This window comes from Oncorhynchus nerka, linkage group LG4 (genome assembly GCF_034236695.1).
Source record: "Oncorhynchus nerka isolate Pitt River linkage group LG4, Oner_Uvic_2.0, whole genome shotgun sequence".
Lineage (NCBI taxonomy): Eukaryota > Metazoa > Chordata > Actinopteri > Salmoniformes > Salmonidae > Oncorhynchus > Oncorhynchus nerka.
Window position 1 is genome coordinate 40,245,983 of NC_088399.1, and position 15,666 is coordinate 40,261,648.

The window sequence follows — 15,666 nt, forward strand, 5'->3', positions numbered from 1 at the left end:
AGTTCAATTAGGCCTCCCACATGCTATTGGAAAATGTGGGTCTTGCCCATTTTGAGTTTGTACAATCTATAACATTGCACTTTATTGCGTGGGATGCTGCCATGAAGGCCGTCATTGTAAATAAGAATTTGTTCTTAACTGACTTGCCTAGTTTACATTTTTTTTTTATTAAGAGCCACACAACAGAACACTTTTCATCAATGAATCATGAGGTTACAGTGTAGGTCGATGATTGACAGGTTTTCAGGATGGGGCTGGGCATGACGATGGGTGTTACCAAAGCGCCACCCTCTGATGCTCCATAAAGACTAGCACCCGAAATGTATAAATGCGTCTATAACGGCTCTTGACGCAGTCAAACTCTGTTTTTACAGGAATATAACATACTAAACGGCAAGCGGTACGTTAATATACATTTTTTAATTTAGTTATATAAATATTTTAAAATTCAAACCAGTCGTTTTCCGTGATTGTTCGTTTCCTGATCCCGCGCGCGCTACTGAGCAAGTTATGCGCGGGCTGAACATGTCCTAGTCTTCTTCAACATTGACAACTAAAATGTGGTAAGTTAAACTTGTCATTATTTTTTTAAAATAGTGCGGTTTTAATTGGTAACTAATTAACGTTTTCGTAACGTTGGTTACGTTACTGTGACTGATATTTTTGTAAATAGCTTGCCGGCTAACGCTAGCAAACGTTTGTTCAATCATGATGATACTAGCTAATATTAACAAAAAAATAGTTCCTTACGTTACATCGTAAGGATTATAAAGTCAGCTACCGAGCTATACTTAGGTTAATTGTCATTCATTTATAATAACGAAGCGTCGCTAACAATAGATAGCTAAACTTAGCTTTCTAGTATAGCTTATATGGCGGGTATTGACTATTACATTGGTAAACCTAGTTAGGTAGACGACTGGCAATCGCTAAGGTGAGGTGGTTACGAACATTCGACATTGCCGGTCATGTTGCGGTGCGAGTCACGATTGAATGAATTCTGACACGTGCTCTGTGCGTCGTAGTTAGAATTAGATGTCTCTGCAGTTTTAACATATTACCAACTTTAGATAACTAACGTTGTTACCCATGTTAAATGTCTAGGCAATAGTTATGAACTTCACGATACCCGATGTTGAGTGCGGAGGCGATTCGTTTTTTGACCGAGTGTAACTTTAGCCTACCTCTGACTATAATTGAGTCGGTATCAGTCGATACTTTAGGCAGGCCGGCCTGTATGTAAATTATTGCATTACTATCGTGTAGCTCACTACCTATGTTTGTCCTGTGTAGTTGCAATATTATTCGTTGGGTGCTGCAATCCGTATTTTAAAAAATATATATATTTTAAAATCTACAATTTTACACGACCTCGGCTAAAGGAGCCGGCGTTATTTAACGCCGAATGGACAGCCCAGTCATCGCACGGCGCAATTTATAAGGTCACAAAGTTATCAAACTACGGATTGCAGAACCCAAAGAAAATAACTCCACTAGACACCGGACCAACAAGGGGTACAAGTTAACGTTGCGTATTAAATAATGGATATGTTTTACTGCAAGTATCGACTGATACCGACTCGGATGTAGTCGGAGGTAGCCTACACTCCGCCAAAACTCACCGCCTCCGAAGTCAACTCCATCGGTCATTGTGGAGTTGCGAATTCTTGGCTATCTAGCGTTAGATGGCTAGTGTTATGTTGCATTGTCATGTATACATTTCTCTGCTACGTTGGCAAAGAGTACATTGTCAATTTATGTTATGTTGTCTAGTTGCCTTTGGTTAGTCTCATCCTGCGACATCCCCCCCAAAATGGCTTCCTTATTGCATTGTCTTCAGGCAAGACAGACTGTATCTAGAGCGGTACCCATTCAGTCATTGCATGAAACATCCTGGGAACGACGTTGCCTCAATTGCAGACATAGTAGCTCATTTTGCTAAGTAGCGAGCGATGTTTTGGCGTTAAAAGGTGTTTTTCTTTATTGTTCACTGAAATTCTTATTGAATGACCAGGCCACACTTTAATTTCATATGAAGTGAATATGGTCAGGCTCCAGGTTTGCTATTGTTACTACTGCTGTTTTGAGTAGTGTTGCAAAATGGTTAACCATGTGTGTTTTTTTCGGGTTAGTGGAACCCTAGTTGCTGTGGTAGGATTTGACCATCATATATTTACCTGCAGCTGGTCTCTGATTTTAAGATTGTATATCAATTAATAATCTGAGGTACACTGTTATTGCTTTGTGAAGTTGGAAGAAGGGATGTTTACTTAATTTAGACATTTCTCCCTCTTATCTTTCAGGATGTTCTGTCATTCACCTACAGTGACTGTTGAGCAATGTGTGTCTGTTCAGTCTGTATGATTGCCCAAAGCCAAATAAACCCTAACAAAGTTGGTAAAATTACAGTATAGCAATACTTCACACTACCTCACCATTCATTTTATTGTTGTTCAGTCAGGGACAGCACATAGGCTACTCTCAGTAGGTTCGGTTAACCCTCAACCTTGAGGGTTAGGGTATACACACATTAATACCTAATTTAATTTTTCTGCTAGCAAATATCACATTTATTTTTGATATACATTCCCTTATCGTGACATCAATCTTTAGAGTAATCAATCACGCACAATGGTTTCGACAACTCTTGCCACCCTTACCCTGGTGGGCACCACACTAGGGATCACGGCCCAGGTCACTGGTGAACCACTGACAGACTACATGTGGCTTCTCATAGTTGGCTTTATCATCGCCTTCATCCTAGCCTTCTCTGTGGGTGCCAATGACGTGGCCAACTCGTTTGGCACGGCAGTGGGCTCTGGAGTGGTCACCTTGCGGCAGGCCTGCATCCTGGCCACTATCTTTGAGACCGTTGGATCTGTGCTTCTGGGAGCCAAGGTCAGCGAGACCATCCGCAAGGGCATCATTGACGTGGACATGTACAACGGCTCCGAACACATGCTTATGGCTGGCTCTGTCAGTGCCATGTTTGGTGAGTGAAACAAATTATTATAATACCATTTTGTAGGTAAGAAAATTATTTATTTCAATTTGGACATCTTGTATATGGTTGTACTATGATCTAACGTTGAAATGGAGCTGGAACTGTTTAAATGGTCAAGTTGGCTTTTATGCCGCTTCTTAGGTTCTGCTGTATGGCAATTGGTGGCCTCTTTTCTCAAGCTGCCCATCTCAGGGACCCACTGCATTGTTGGTGCTACCATTGGCTTCTCTCTGGTGGCCAAAGGTCAACAGGGGGTCAGGTGGCTGGAACTCCTTCGGATTGGTGAGTCAGCAGCTTCCGTTGACCACGGCTTACTTTGTGATCCCCGTAGGAAAATTAATAGCTTCTATTATGTGCAATGTTTTTATTCAGACAACTTTGTACGAGTAATGCAAGTGTCTGGTGTTCCTGAGAGCACTATGCAATGCTAATTTTTGTAATCTCCACAGTTGCCTCCTGGTTTCTCTCCCCCCTTCTGTCTGGCATCATGTCAGGTGTCCTTTTCTACTTTGTTCGTATGTTCATCTTGCACAAGGTAAGCTGACAAATCTGCTTCTATCTAAATCTAGATGTTCTTAAATTGTAGGAAGCTTCTTGTTGGAAATGGTTGTAGTCTGTGCCAGACCATAGATGTCCCAGACATCATAACAAGGTCATTATATTAAACAAATAAAGACACTCCTTGTTCTTTGGACAGGGGTAATATTCGCAGTGTAATCTCACAGGCCATTATGTTAGATAAAATGTACTGACACACCTTCTATTCTGATATCAAATGTAAGCTGACAGTACAATGGGGTGGTGTTTTGGTGTTTTTGATTTCTGTTTGTCCCTATGTAGAAAGACCCGGTGCCCAATGGTCTGAAGGCCCTGCCTGTCTTCTATGCTGTCACAATGATGATCAACCTATTCTCCATCATCTTCACTGGAGCTCCAAGTGAGTATCGTTGTCCCAGTCTACCTTTACCATGCATGCCTGCCTACAGCCTAAAATAATCTGCTCCCTTAGCCAGTCGGATACCTACACTTTTTTTCAAGACTGAAACGGACTGCTTACTGTTCTCGGAGAAGGCCTGTTATTTTAACCTGTTGTGTTTTGGGTCTTTTCTTGAATGTTTATGTCATCATGACATAATTAAATTACAGAGAGGAGCACTTCACAACAGGGAGCTGGAAATAGGATTTCTCATTATTCTTGACGACAGTGTATGTCCCTTTCCCACACAGAGGAGGAAAAGTGGAAGTAAAGAGGTTGTTAACTCTGCAACTGTGTCCCTTGCCTCCGTCAGTAGTCTCGTTGAGTAGGGCCATATAAAATCTGCGTTTCGGACAGACTCCAGACCTTAAAAAAATATAAAGTATGTGTGTAATTAATCAGAAGAGAAACAAAATGCAACAGTGATTTGTATTTTCCTGTGACTTTCTGAAACAGCAAAAATGCCCCTGTCGTCAGGTTGTATGTCTGGTCTATACTTTGTGTAGCGGTTAGCGACAATGCTAATGATATCTGTCTGTTGGTAGATGGCAAGACACTCCCCAAAACTCCCACTTAAATGTTAGCTACAATGTAGCATATGCCTACATAGCAGAATGAAATCATGATTACTTGCATCAATCCTTTGGCTATTTGTTTTGTAAACTCTGCAATCATGAGTGCTATAGAAACACTGCTAACCAAACAACGGTCTCTAGCTGGTGCACATTTGCATAAAAGGGTAATTACACCCACATTTCTTAGCTATTTCTTTCCTTAGACACCAAGTAGTTTACTGATGTGGTTTAAGCATTGGTGTGGACTTAGAACATCCAATTGAGTTTTTTTCTATTAAAAAGTGTGCTTTCTGGGAGCAGAAACCTGGAAGAAATTGATTTCATAGGACCCTAATTGAGAGCACTGTGAATATTAAGGTCTGTTATATTGTTCACTTTTTAGCTTTGAAACTCTAATTAAATGAGCAACTTTTGCTCCTTGTTTTCTTCTACCTACAGGACCGAACAGTTCAAGAATTCAACTGGCCTGGGCCATTAAATGAAGGCTACAGGCCAGAGTATGACTTGATGTGTATATACGCACATCTGCACACCCACTCAGAGGAGACCACATGCACTCACTCACATAATGTACTGTTGTCAGTCACACCTACATGTGAGTGTACTGTACATGGGGACCTTTTACTCTGGGGTACCTCACATGAAGTTCCATACAGAGATTGCATTCCAGGAATTCTGCTCAATATATTCCCACACAACTGAGAAGAGCTCAGGGAGTGATTAATTGGAGAACCAGATATTACATAATGATATGTAGGCCTACTGTATTAACACACGCACTGAGGAGGACGTATCTTTACACATACTGGCACACTTTTAGACTCTGGCCACTGCCTGTAACTGGAGCTGGCTTATTACGAGGCTAATCCTGATCTTTAGCCACTTGGTCGGTTAGTCACTCACTCATGTTATAAGCACCTGGATTAAGAATTCAAAACAAGATGAGTCTATGATTAGCCCCTTCCCCCACTTCCCTTTTTTTCACAATTCATTCAGGTGCATTGTATCCAAATGGGTTGTACTATTTCAGAACACATTTCAACTGTCCTCTTGTGAGAATCTTTTGAACCACAGAAATCACAGGATAAGTAATGGATTATGTCACCTTTTTTTGGCTGTATTTGGCTCTGGAGTTGTGTAACAGTAGTATAGTGGTGACTGATCTGCTAGTCTAATACAACTCCATTTAAACTCAATGGGTGAAGAGGAAGGTGGCCAAGACAGGGAACTGTACATTTTGTTTCCTGTTTTAGAACTCTTGTTTCTTTTGGTTTAACATGGTGGTGTGAAAGCACTCAGGCAATCCCCCAAGCGCGTTCCTATACACAATATAGCCAATCTTAGTGCCAGAGAGCTCAGTTGGAATGGGTGAAAAAAATGAATGCATCTCAGGCCTGAGAATTGAGGTCAAGAGTGGATAATTTATAGAAGAATTTATAGAATCACCCAAGTTATTTTAGCACAGCTCTATTTAGTCATTAGGAAGCTGTACTATAGAATGCTTTGCTGACAGAGGAAAGGGCAGTCACCATTTTATGAGCATGTCAACGTTTAGCCTACGTTTGATTTGTAGAACCAACCAAGCAAATACTGGTCCCCTCTAGTTAGAGAATCAAATATATTTCTTCACTCACTTGGATAACCTGCCTGGCCTTCACTACAAACTATTCACTTTCAAACAGTGGACACATCCCGTGTCCCTACATTTCAATATGCTTTAGCTAGAAGGCTAATTTTCTGCTTCGGTTACCCTTTGGAAAACAAACAGTGGGTGGCTTGGTTGCTTAGGTTACACTAAACAATTGGGAAAATGGAGATGACTGATCACAGTGGAGCAGCTGAGAAGAATGGGTTTAATAAACTGAACTCAGTATACACTGCATGCCAGAAATACGACAGTCTCTAAATGTCTGAATGGTACATCTTGATAATGCATATTGCCTGTTTACACAGATTAAACTTTTTGGTGGTGCTTAATAAGCGGACACCAGTTCATTATCGGAGTAAACGGCAATTGAGAGATTAGTTTATAGTTTTCTGTGGTATATGGCCCTTCAAATTACTGATTTTAGAACATGATAGATTCTGATAGGCAAGCAATGCTAAATGCAACATAGTTTTGAGTAGCCTACTTTTATGTTTTTAGTTAGGAAAAGTTGTGCTTTGACTTTTTAAAAATCTGGTTACTTTTTAGTTTATCAACATTGTTTATTCTACTAGTGGTAGGAGTGACACGAACTGGGACCATAAAGAGGATAATTGGCCAAAGCCACCCATCCCAACTATACAATTAACGGTCATGAGTGCTGGGGCTGAAATGCTCTTGGGGGAAAAACGACTAACCATATTGTGTAATGTAGGCCACGGGATGCAAAGGTTTAGAAGGGAGGGGTTTGGAACGCAGCAGTTGTTAAATTCCACTTCCTGCGACCTCCATTATTCATCCCACTGGATGGAGTGGTGTAGACTTGCCCCTTTTTTGTGGGTGTGTTTATTTTACGACTGGCCTGTTGCTAGTTTTTTTGCCTATTGTAAAAAAAATCTCTGGAAATGTAATCCACTATAGGTCATCAACACGTACTGTCAGCAAATGTCCCTCAGCACATACTGAATACAGACTCCATTCTCCTCTTTCAGGGACATATTTTTGCCCACTGTTAATTTGGCACCAGCCACTCCCTCCTACCCCACACAAATGTCTACTGGCCATACCTGTTTTGGGCTGTCCCACGGTCACTGAGTCATTCTAGACTAGTCTAATGGAAGAAGCCTCCGCTGTTCTTAGAAGAAAAACATTCTAACACCCCCTTCCCATTTCCTCTCCTCTGCCTCTCCCCTCCTGGAGGGGGTGAGTTTGTTGCGTAACTGAATACTCATTGCTCATGTGGCACAGCCTGCAAGCTAGTGCTGCAGCATGTGAGGATGAGTCAGTAGACTACACAGGAAAGAGCATGATGGACTCTGCCCTTCAATGAACACCACGATGAGACACCGTTATCTCAGGGCCCTGGCCTTCCATTTCCTTTAGTTTTTCGCATCCCAGCATAGTTAATTTTGATTAATGCGCGGTCAAGGTAACCGCAAACGTGTAGCTTTAATTTTAGTGACACTTTTGTTATTTACTCTTGTCTATGTTGCTGACTTTCCAACACGTCGTTTGCTACCCCCCCCCCAAACACTATCGCTCAGTCTTGGCACACAGATGTCTGTTATGCTACTGCGAACACTTAGGCTTCCTTCTGTTTAAGTCCTCTCCTAACCTTTTTTAAGGCACTCGCTGTGAATGCAACATCCCTCGTCATTCACATGCTCCTCACCCACAGCATTGTGTAACTTCAGATCTGTTGGCACGCTACCGTGCCATATTTAACTGGAACATGTGCCACTTGCTGTGGCCCATTCTTGTAGCTAGTGGTGAAGGTGTGTGTTTTTGGGTGATATTTTCCCTGGAAATATGACCATGTGCAATGAGTAGATAACCATGGATGTCCAAAGGAGCATTCTAGCATTTCACCCTCTTAAAATGTTTTTCTCTGTACTCAATATGTAAATTTGTTATCCTATTGAATCATTCTTTACTGTTACGGTTGATATTGTATAATTTAGATTTTTTTTTTTATGTGAATATTTATAATAGGAATGGGCTACTGTAATTCTACCAACTATAGATGAGGAGCCAGGTCCAGATAAAATATTAGTCTGAAGACTTACTGTAAACCTTTAGAAAGGTAGCTTCTGCTGCCTTGTTTTTCAAAACCATCTTTCCTCTCTTTCTCCTGTCTGTCACTGCTTGGTTACTCCAGTGCTTGGATTTGACAAGATCCCATGGTGGGGCACACTGCTCATCTCTTTGGCCTGTGGTGTGCTGACCGCCCTGTTGGTCTGGTTTATAGTCTGCCCACGCCTCAAGAAGAAGATTGAACGTAAGTACATTTTCTTTCTCATGTTTGGCACACCTTTTACAAAGCTGCTAATTTATGTTTTTATTTGATTAGAGAATTTGAAGTACTCCTTTCACGGTCTTACCTGGAAAATATGTTTGCTTGGGTGCTGTTAAACTGCTGCCTTACATTTGGGCACGGAAAGTGTCATAGGGATTAATACTGCATGTGTCTGTGGCTTCAACCGTTCACGCCAAGGTTTTAATCCAGCAAATGGATTCAGGGCTGCAGATATGTTGTTTTACACTAATTCTGTGTTCTGGCTTTTCTTGGAAGTACTCAAGTCTGATCTTTTTAAAACAAATCTGCATTGAGCTTAAAATGCAGTGTGATAATTGTGCTGGTCAAAAGTAGACCTGTCTATTAATAGTGAAAAGGAGTCTCATCACGTGGTCTGAAATCCAGGATGAAAAAGTTAACCCTTTTCTTAAATAGCCTCCCTTTTAAATGGGTACAAAAATGAAAAGTTAGATTTTATATTGTCTGTATTTTTATCTTAACTTCACTATGGGGCCAATGGTGGGTCTTGTGAAAGGTTAATATATTTGCGGATGATGTACAGCTGAAATATCCGTGATAGATCTGTCTGGTAGGGTCCTATTCTACTAAATAGAGGCTCTTAATTGGTTCATAGTGATCCACTCATTGGCCTTTACCTCAACTAGAATAGCCATGGGTTGACTTAAAGTATTGACGTGAAGTTGGCACTGAGTCACAGGGTTAAGACGGCAGGTGACTACTGACGTGGCTCAAGTCGAAAACAAACTGCTGCCGCCTCGACTCCTGTCCTAACTAGTTTGGATGACGCAATCAGGTCAACTGGCTAGATAGCAGACCAAACCGTTCTTAGGACTCACGAGGTGGACATATGTTTGCATTGAGTATCTGAAACTGCAAACCAAAAGTCATACAGGATACATCCACTTTCAGACCTTATCTACATAGGCCTACATGTAAAGGTTTTAGTCGATGGCACAATGTAAATATGCTAAAATTAGTACAGTCATTGGCCCTTTTTACCTGCTCTTATGAACATTTTGTCTCTCTCAAATTTGAATGCGTTTACCCCTATAGTAAATGCTTTTGTTTTTTCTCAGCTTAAATGTTGAGGTGTATACGAACCAAATGTGCATGTTTCCTCACTGTACCGTATTCTTGTTTGGTCTCAAGCCCAGGCAGTCTAACGCCACTCTTCCTCCTCCAGGAAAAATCAAGTCTTCCAGCCCCTCTGAGAGCCCCCTGATGGAAAAGAGGGAACTGAGGGAGGGGCCTGTACCCTGTACCATCCTGAAGCCTGTCCCTGAGGAGCCCCCTTTACCCCCCTCCCCTGCCTCCCACGCTGACCCAGACACCCTCTCCCAGCCTCCCCAAGAGGAGCGCAGGGTCACCTTTGGCATTGGAGATTCTGATGATTGCGACAAGGAAGGCAAGGAGTCTGAGACCGGCAATGGTGAGTCATGGGGAGGTTCTGGCTGCCTTGGTAAATGTGTTGGGAAAAGTTAGAAAATGGGATAAATATTCTGTGAATACTAATGGTAATCCATGACACTATTGCTTACTTTAAAGTCTATTTTTAATCAGTCCCAAAAGTGCAGTTCAGCAAGGATGTGCAGTTCAGTAACGGCCCGGCCCACATCCCCAGTAACGGTTACAGCCAGTACCACACGGTGCACAAGGACTCCGGACTCTACAAAGACCTGTTACACAAGCTCCACCTTGCCAAGGTGGGCGACTGCATGGGCGAGGCAGGCGACAGACCCATTCGCCGCAACAACAGCTACACCTCTTACACCATGGCCATCATCGGCATGCACGGGGACTTTCGGCCCAAAGAGGGCGAGTTCCACGCCAGCGAGGACAAAGGTACAGAGAAGAAGCGTGTACGCATGGACAGCTACACCAGCTACTGCAACGCTGTGGCTGAGCACGGGGCTCCTGAGGGCCTGGGGGAGGCAGAGGTGACTCTGGAGATGGGAGAGGAGGACGCTGGCAGCAGCCGCAGCTCTCTGGAAGAGGATGGCCATGACCATGACCGCCCAGAGGTCTCAGAGCTCTTCAGGTTCCTCCAGATCCTCACAGCCTGCTTTGGCTCCTTCGCCCACGGGGGCAACGATGTCAGGTAGGGAGATGTTCCATCTTGGATGATTTGTCAAGATGAATAGTCATTTTATTGCTGTTTAAGTGTTTTTGGACGAGTAGTTTGGTTGCTGCTTGTATGTTCATGTGAGGAACTTTTTGTACATAGTTTGTATTTGTGTAACCTAGTCTCTTCTCCTGCAGCAATGCCATTGGTCCATTGGTAGCGCTGTGGCTGGTGTACAATAGTGGTTCTGTGAACTCCAGTGCCCCCACACCCATCTGGCTGCTGTTGTACGGAGGAGTTGGCATCTGCCTCGGGCTCTGGGTGTGGGGTCGCAGGGTTATCCAGACCATGGGAAAGGACCTCACCCCAATCACTCCCTCCAGGTATGAACCGGACTGACAAATCCAAGTCAGTCAAATGGCACCTTTACAACATAATATTCCCCACAGACCTGAGACTTGGACAGACAACCAACCGTTCACTCAATTCTGGATTTCTTTTCCTTGCAGTGGTTTCAGCATTGAACTTGCCTCAGCCCTGACCGTTGTGGTTGCCTCCAACATTGGCCTGCCTGTCTCCACCACCCACTGCAAGGTAAGCTGTTCTTTTTTGGCAGTTCAAACTGGTTTTAATTTCCACTTTAAAACACTGAAAAGCAAGATAAAAACAGAATCCAGTCAGCTACTGTTAGGGGGAGTGTTGTCCATGTCTTAATGCGCCATGGTTCCTAAGTGTTTAACAAAGGTCAGTGCGTCAATCGTGTGTGTGTGTGTTGCCAGGTTGGCTCTGTGGTAGCGGTTGGCTGGCTGCGCTCCAGGAAGGGTGTGGACTGGCGTCTGTTCCGGAACATCTTCATGGCCTGGTTTGTGACTGTGCCCATCTCTGGTCTGATCAGCGCTGCCATCATGGCCCTCTTCTTCTATGTTATCCTGTAAGCCCAGGGCTTCCTGCACCCCACAACAGGGGAGGAGAAAGAACAAGCGCCCACTCGCACCAGGGGAGAGGGGGAGTGAAAAGGAGAAGGGGTTGGAAGGCAATTATATGCCCCTAACCAACATACCCGAAGGTAGAAATACATAAAGAAGAAATGTTAATGGAAAAAAGGATGTTGTGATATTGGCCTGTGGTTTTTGGCTGCGTCATTCTCAACCTTAAGTGATGGTTGTTGGTTCCGCCAGATTACTTCCAATGGGACATTAATTTTTTCCGACTTGGCTGTATTTTTTTTGCTTTTCAATGCTCATGATCTTGTAAATAACTAATCAAAGCATTTTTTGATTCTCCACTACTTCCATTTGTTTTATTGTGTAATTATGTACATACTACCATGTTCCTGTTCTTTAAAAAAAATCTTATTTTACAAGTTTGTATGACACAATTACAATGCAGTATTTGCCTTTATTGAAAGATCTTTCTCCTGACCTACATATTAAAAAATGCTCAAAGTAACCTAGAATAAGCAGTACTTTTAGGTTGAAAGTGAAGTTATTGGGTGTTCTCCACCTTTACATGCCATTGTCAAATGTGTTTGCGTGTCTTTTTGTCACTAAGTTTTAAGAATTGTGTGTGGAATTGGTTTTCCTCATGTGCAGGTGTGCTTGTTTTCCCCTCGCCCTTTCCTGATCGAACAGAGTTTGACTGTCATTCAGCCATTCAACAGAACCCTAGCCTGTAGAAGTACAAGAAACGATGCGCAAGCCCCTCTGAGCTGATTGTCTGAACTTGTTACAATGGTCCCTCAGATTTTCCGCTATTTTTTTAGGTCAGTCATTGGCTCAGCATTTATTATAATGCAATAGATTGCTTTGTGTCAGACTACCTAATTTAACTGAAATGTGCTCAACATGAAACCAGACTGAGTAGACTCCTTTGTTCCCCTACTTACATATGCTCTTTGAGCACAGAGCAGGTGTTACGGGACCTGACCTCACCTAGCTCTTACCACACTGGCTGGTGGGACAAATGATAATTTATTCTTTGGGAAAATGGCACATTTTTCTAAGTAATGTTTTGTGGTCTGAAACAGTCACACTTTCACATGGCTAGTTATTTTAAATACAATTGTTTTAAAGGCATTGTTCAAAACAATCTGGTACCATACATCAGTATATATTCTGAGTCAGCTTTGGCATTATTCATGGTGATAGCGGACCTCTGAACATGAGGTTACCTGAACAAATTTGCTGGTGGAATGTTGGTGAGGGGAAACACTCAAATGAAAAGACCATATATTTCCTGTTAAACTTGATTGCATCAAACTAGATGGTGCAATGTGTTAGTTCTGCTCAAGCCTTCTGTAGTCTCTTTGTTTTGCAATTTAACATCAGAAATGTTACTTCCCTGTACTCATGCTCTGTGGTATGTACACTTGCATACACATCGGGTTACTCTTGCCACGCTCTCTCAGCTAAATGTTTTTATATCTGGTTGATGAGATTAGTGTGGCAGGTTGCTACCCTAAACCTGGTGTGGGGACCTTGACCAGAGGCTCTGTTAGAAAAGGGGGGCTGTGATGCCACTGAGCGTTGCATAGATGCTTTAGTTGCCTTGTTTTTTTTAGGCACCAAAGAAAAGACTTGGTTTGTTAAGCACAGACAGTACTCAGACTGGACAAAGGAAAATAAATACAAATTGAAAGCTATTACCTTGTATTTTCATTTTCTATCTGTATTTAAGTTGTAATGTGCTTTGAAAGACTCACTTCTCATAAACCATGACATTTCAAATAAAGACCTATTGCATAAGGATAGTCACACAGCAGTGTAATAGAATGTTAAATGTTTCTCTTTATTGACAGTACTGTTCTGCTGCAGTGTTCCTCGGGTTCTGTAATGGGTCTGCAGGCTCCGCCTCCTCACATGATGCCTCCTGCAGGCTCACTCTACCTCAGCTGTGATACAGAGAGTGAGAATTGCTTCCTTTAGGTTATCTGACCATCACACACGTGTCCTACTCCCCCAGGAGTCTCAAAGCCACATGTATGACTCATCAACCAACCCCCATCGTCTCCTGACCTGAATCATTCTAGCACCGAAGCAGTGAAAAGTCATTGATACAGAACATTTGGGCTCCTTTTATGCCCAGTAAAGGGTAACCCCATGATCGAGAAACTAGTTGTAAATGATTACAATACATAACCATTTATTTTCAGGGATCAAGACCCAAAGCCTAAGATGGACTGAGCATGCAGACAAAGACCTTGGTCCTATATTTTGTCCAAAATGTGCCTTCGTTGACTCATACAGGCTAGGAAAGGAATGGTGCATCTCTGGTCCATAAATAACGCAGGACACAGCAGATGATGCAGAACTAATCAAGCACAGATGAGCATCTGGGGATAGGTGTCTTCGAGTGCCCTGGATTTCTGTCCTAAAAAGTCTAAAAGCAAGGGGGCCAATATTCAAACAAACAAATGTCGCTTCTGCTTTCAATGTCCTAGAAGTTGTGCAGTAAAACCTAGCACTTGTAGTTTAACTAATTCAACTAGTTTATTTTGTGACTTGTTCTAGGACAGTCTCTCCATGGAGTGTTTTGGTCATGAGGCTACTAATAAAGTGGTTTTCCCCATGAACTCAGAGAGAGGAAATCTTGACCATATAAAGAATGCTTGACAACCGGTGTAAAACGTTTATATTTTTTACAGTGACTCAGACTGGCTGGCATAGTTCACTTTTTTCACTGTCTTTTTGCAAAAGTAGCTTGTTAACTATTCAACATATGATGTTGATGTGCTCACTACAAAGCACAGTTTTTAGGACAACAAAGATGTCATTACTTGTTTGTATGAGTGTAATAAAAACATGTTTTCACTGCCAGGATGCTATTCTACAACTGTGGTAAATTTGTGCTTACTGTGTGTTGTAAGATTTCAGTTTCAACAGACTGAAATGTAGAGGGTAACTAGAGGGTAAACCGATGAAGCTCATTCCTTACCCGTCTATTTCATCCCACTTGGGACACAGTCTTTTCTGAATCAAGTTAAACCCCAGCATCCTCACATTTTATGAGTGGAAATATTCAACAGCTAGAGCAAACACATGCAGGCACACACACATTTTAATGGAACATGGATACTAGAGGGGTCAAATTAGGAAATGATCACCTTTGTCTCAAAAAACCATTGTCAGTTGTTCAAACTATGACATGTACTAACAAGTAGATATCGGTCATATCCTACCTAAATTGCCCATTTCATTGGCTTCAATGTTGGCTTCAAGGTATTCTAGGAAGGGACAGAAGACTTTAAAATCGTATTTTTAACACAAAATGTAATACCAGTGAGTGATTGGCTAGTATTGGTTTCAAATGTGTTGTGGATATTTTGTGTTACATTGGATATAATCATCTTCTCTGAGTAACTTGAGAAAACATGAGACTCATACCTGTGAGGAAAAAGGTAACCCAAGGTTATGAGGGTATGTGTTTTTACATGACACACTATATACAGTGCCTTTGGAAAGTATTCAGACCCCTTGACTTTTTCCACATTTTGTTACATTACCTTCTTATTCTAAAAATTGATGAAATAAAAAATTAAATCCTTAGCAATCTCAAATCAAATTTTATGTCACATACACATGGTTAGCAGATGTTGGTGCGAGTGTAGCGAAATGCTTGTGCTTCTAGTTCCGACAATGCAGTAATAACCAACAAGTAATCTAGCTAACAATTCCAAAACTACTACCTTATAGACACAAGTGTAAGGGGATAAAGAATATGTACATAAAGATATATGAATGAGTGATGGTACAGAGCGGCATAGGCAAGATACAGTAGATGGTATTGAGTGCAGTATATACATATGAGATGAGTATGTAAACAAAGTGGCATAGTTAAAGTGGCTAGTGATACATGTATTACATAATGATGCAGTAGATGATATAGAGTACAGTATATTCGTATACATATGAGATGAATAATGTAGGGAACATTATATTAGGTAGCATTGTTTAAAGTGGCTAGTGATATATTTTACATAATTTCCCATCAATTCCCATTATTAAAGTGGCTGGAGTTGAGTCAGTGTGTTGGCAGCAGCCACTCAATGTTAGTGGTGGCTGTTTAACAGTCTGATGGCCTTGAGATAG

General features: G+C 41.9%; 1 protein-coding gene across 1 annotated transcript; it reads left to right on the forward strand.

The window, feature by feature from the left end:
* Positions 1–294: 294 nt before the first annotated feature.
* Positions 295–13,220, forward strand: slc20a1b (solute carrier family 20 member 1b). The gene is made up of 11 exons (XM_029653557.2): positions 295–563; positions 2,304–2,992; positions 3,146–3,286; positions 3,454–3,539; positions 3,845–3,941; positions 8,359–8,478; positions 9,701–9,946; positions 10,078–10,615; positions 10,777–10,962; positions 11,089–11,173; positions 11,359–13,220. The coding sequence occupies exons 2-11, from the start codon at positions 2,632–2,634 to the stop codon at positions 11,512–11,514; spliced, it is 2,016 nt and encodes a 671-aa protein (XP_029509417.1). The 5' UTR covers positions 295–563; positions 2,304–2,631; the 3' UTR covers positions 11,515–13,220.
* The last annotated feature ends 2,446 nt before the right edge of the window (positions 13,221–15,666 follow it).

Excerpts from the sequence above, each read along its gene's own strand:
- slc20a1b (XM_029653557.2), top strand. The coding sequence starts at position 2,632 with ATGGTTTCGACAACTCTTGCCACCCTTACCCTGGTGGGCACCACACTA. Across the intron at positions 3,287-3,453 it reads GCTGGAACTCCTTCGGATTG|TTGCCTCCTGGTTTCTCTCC; the intron begins GTGAGTCAGCAG and ends TAATCTCCACAG. Across the intron at positions 8,479-9,700 it reads CCTCAAGAAGAAGATTGAAC|GAAAAATCAAGTCTTCCAGC; the intron begins GTAAGTACATTT and ends TTCCTCCTCCAG.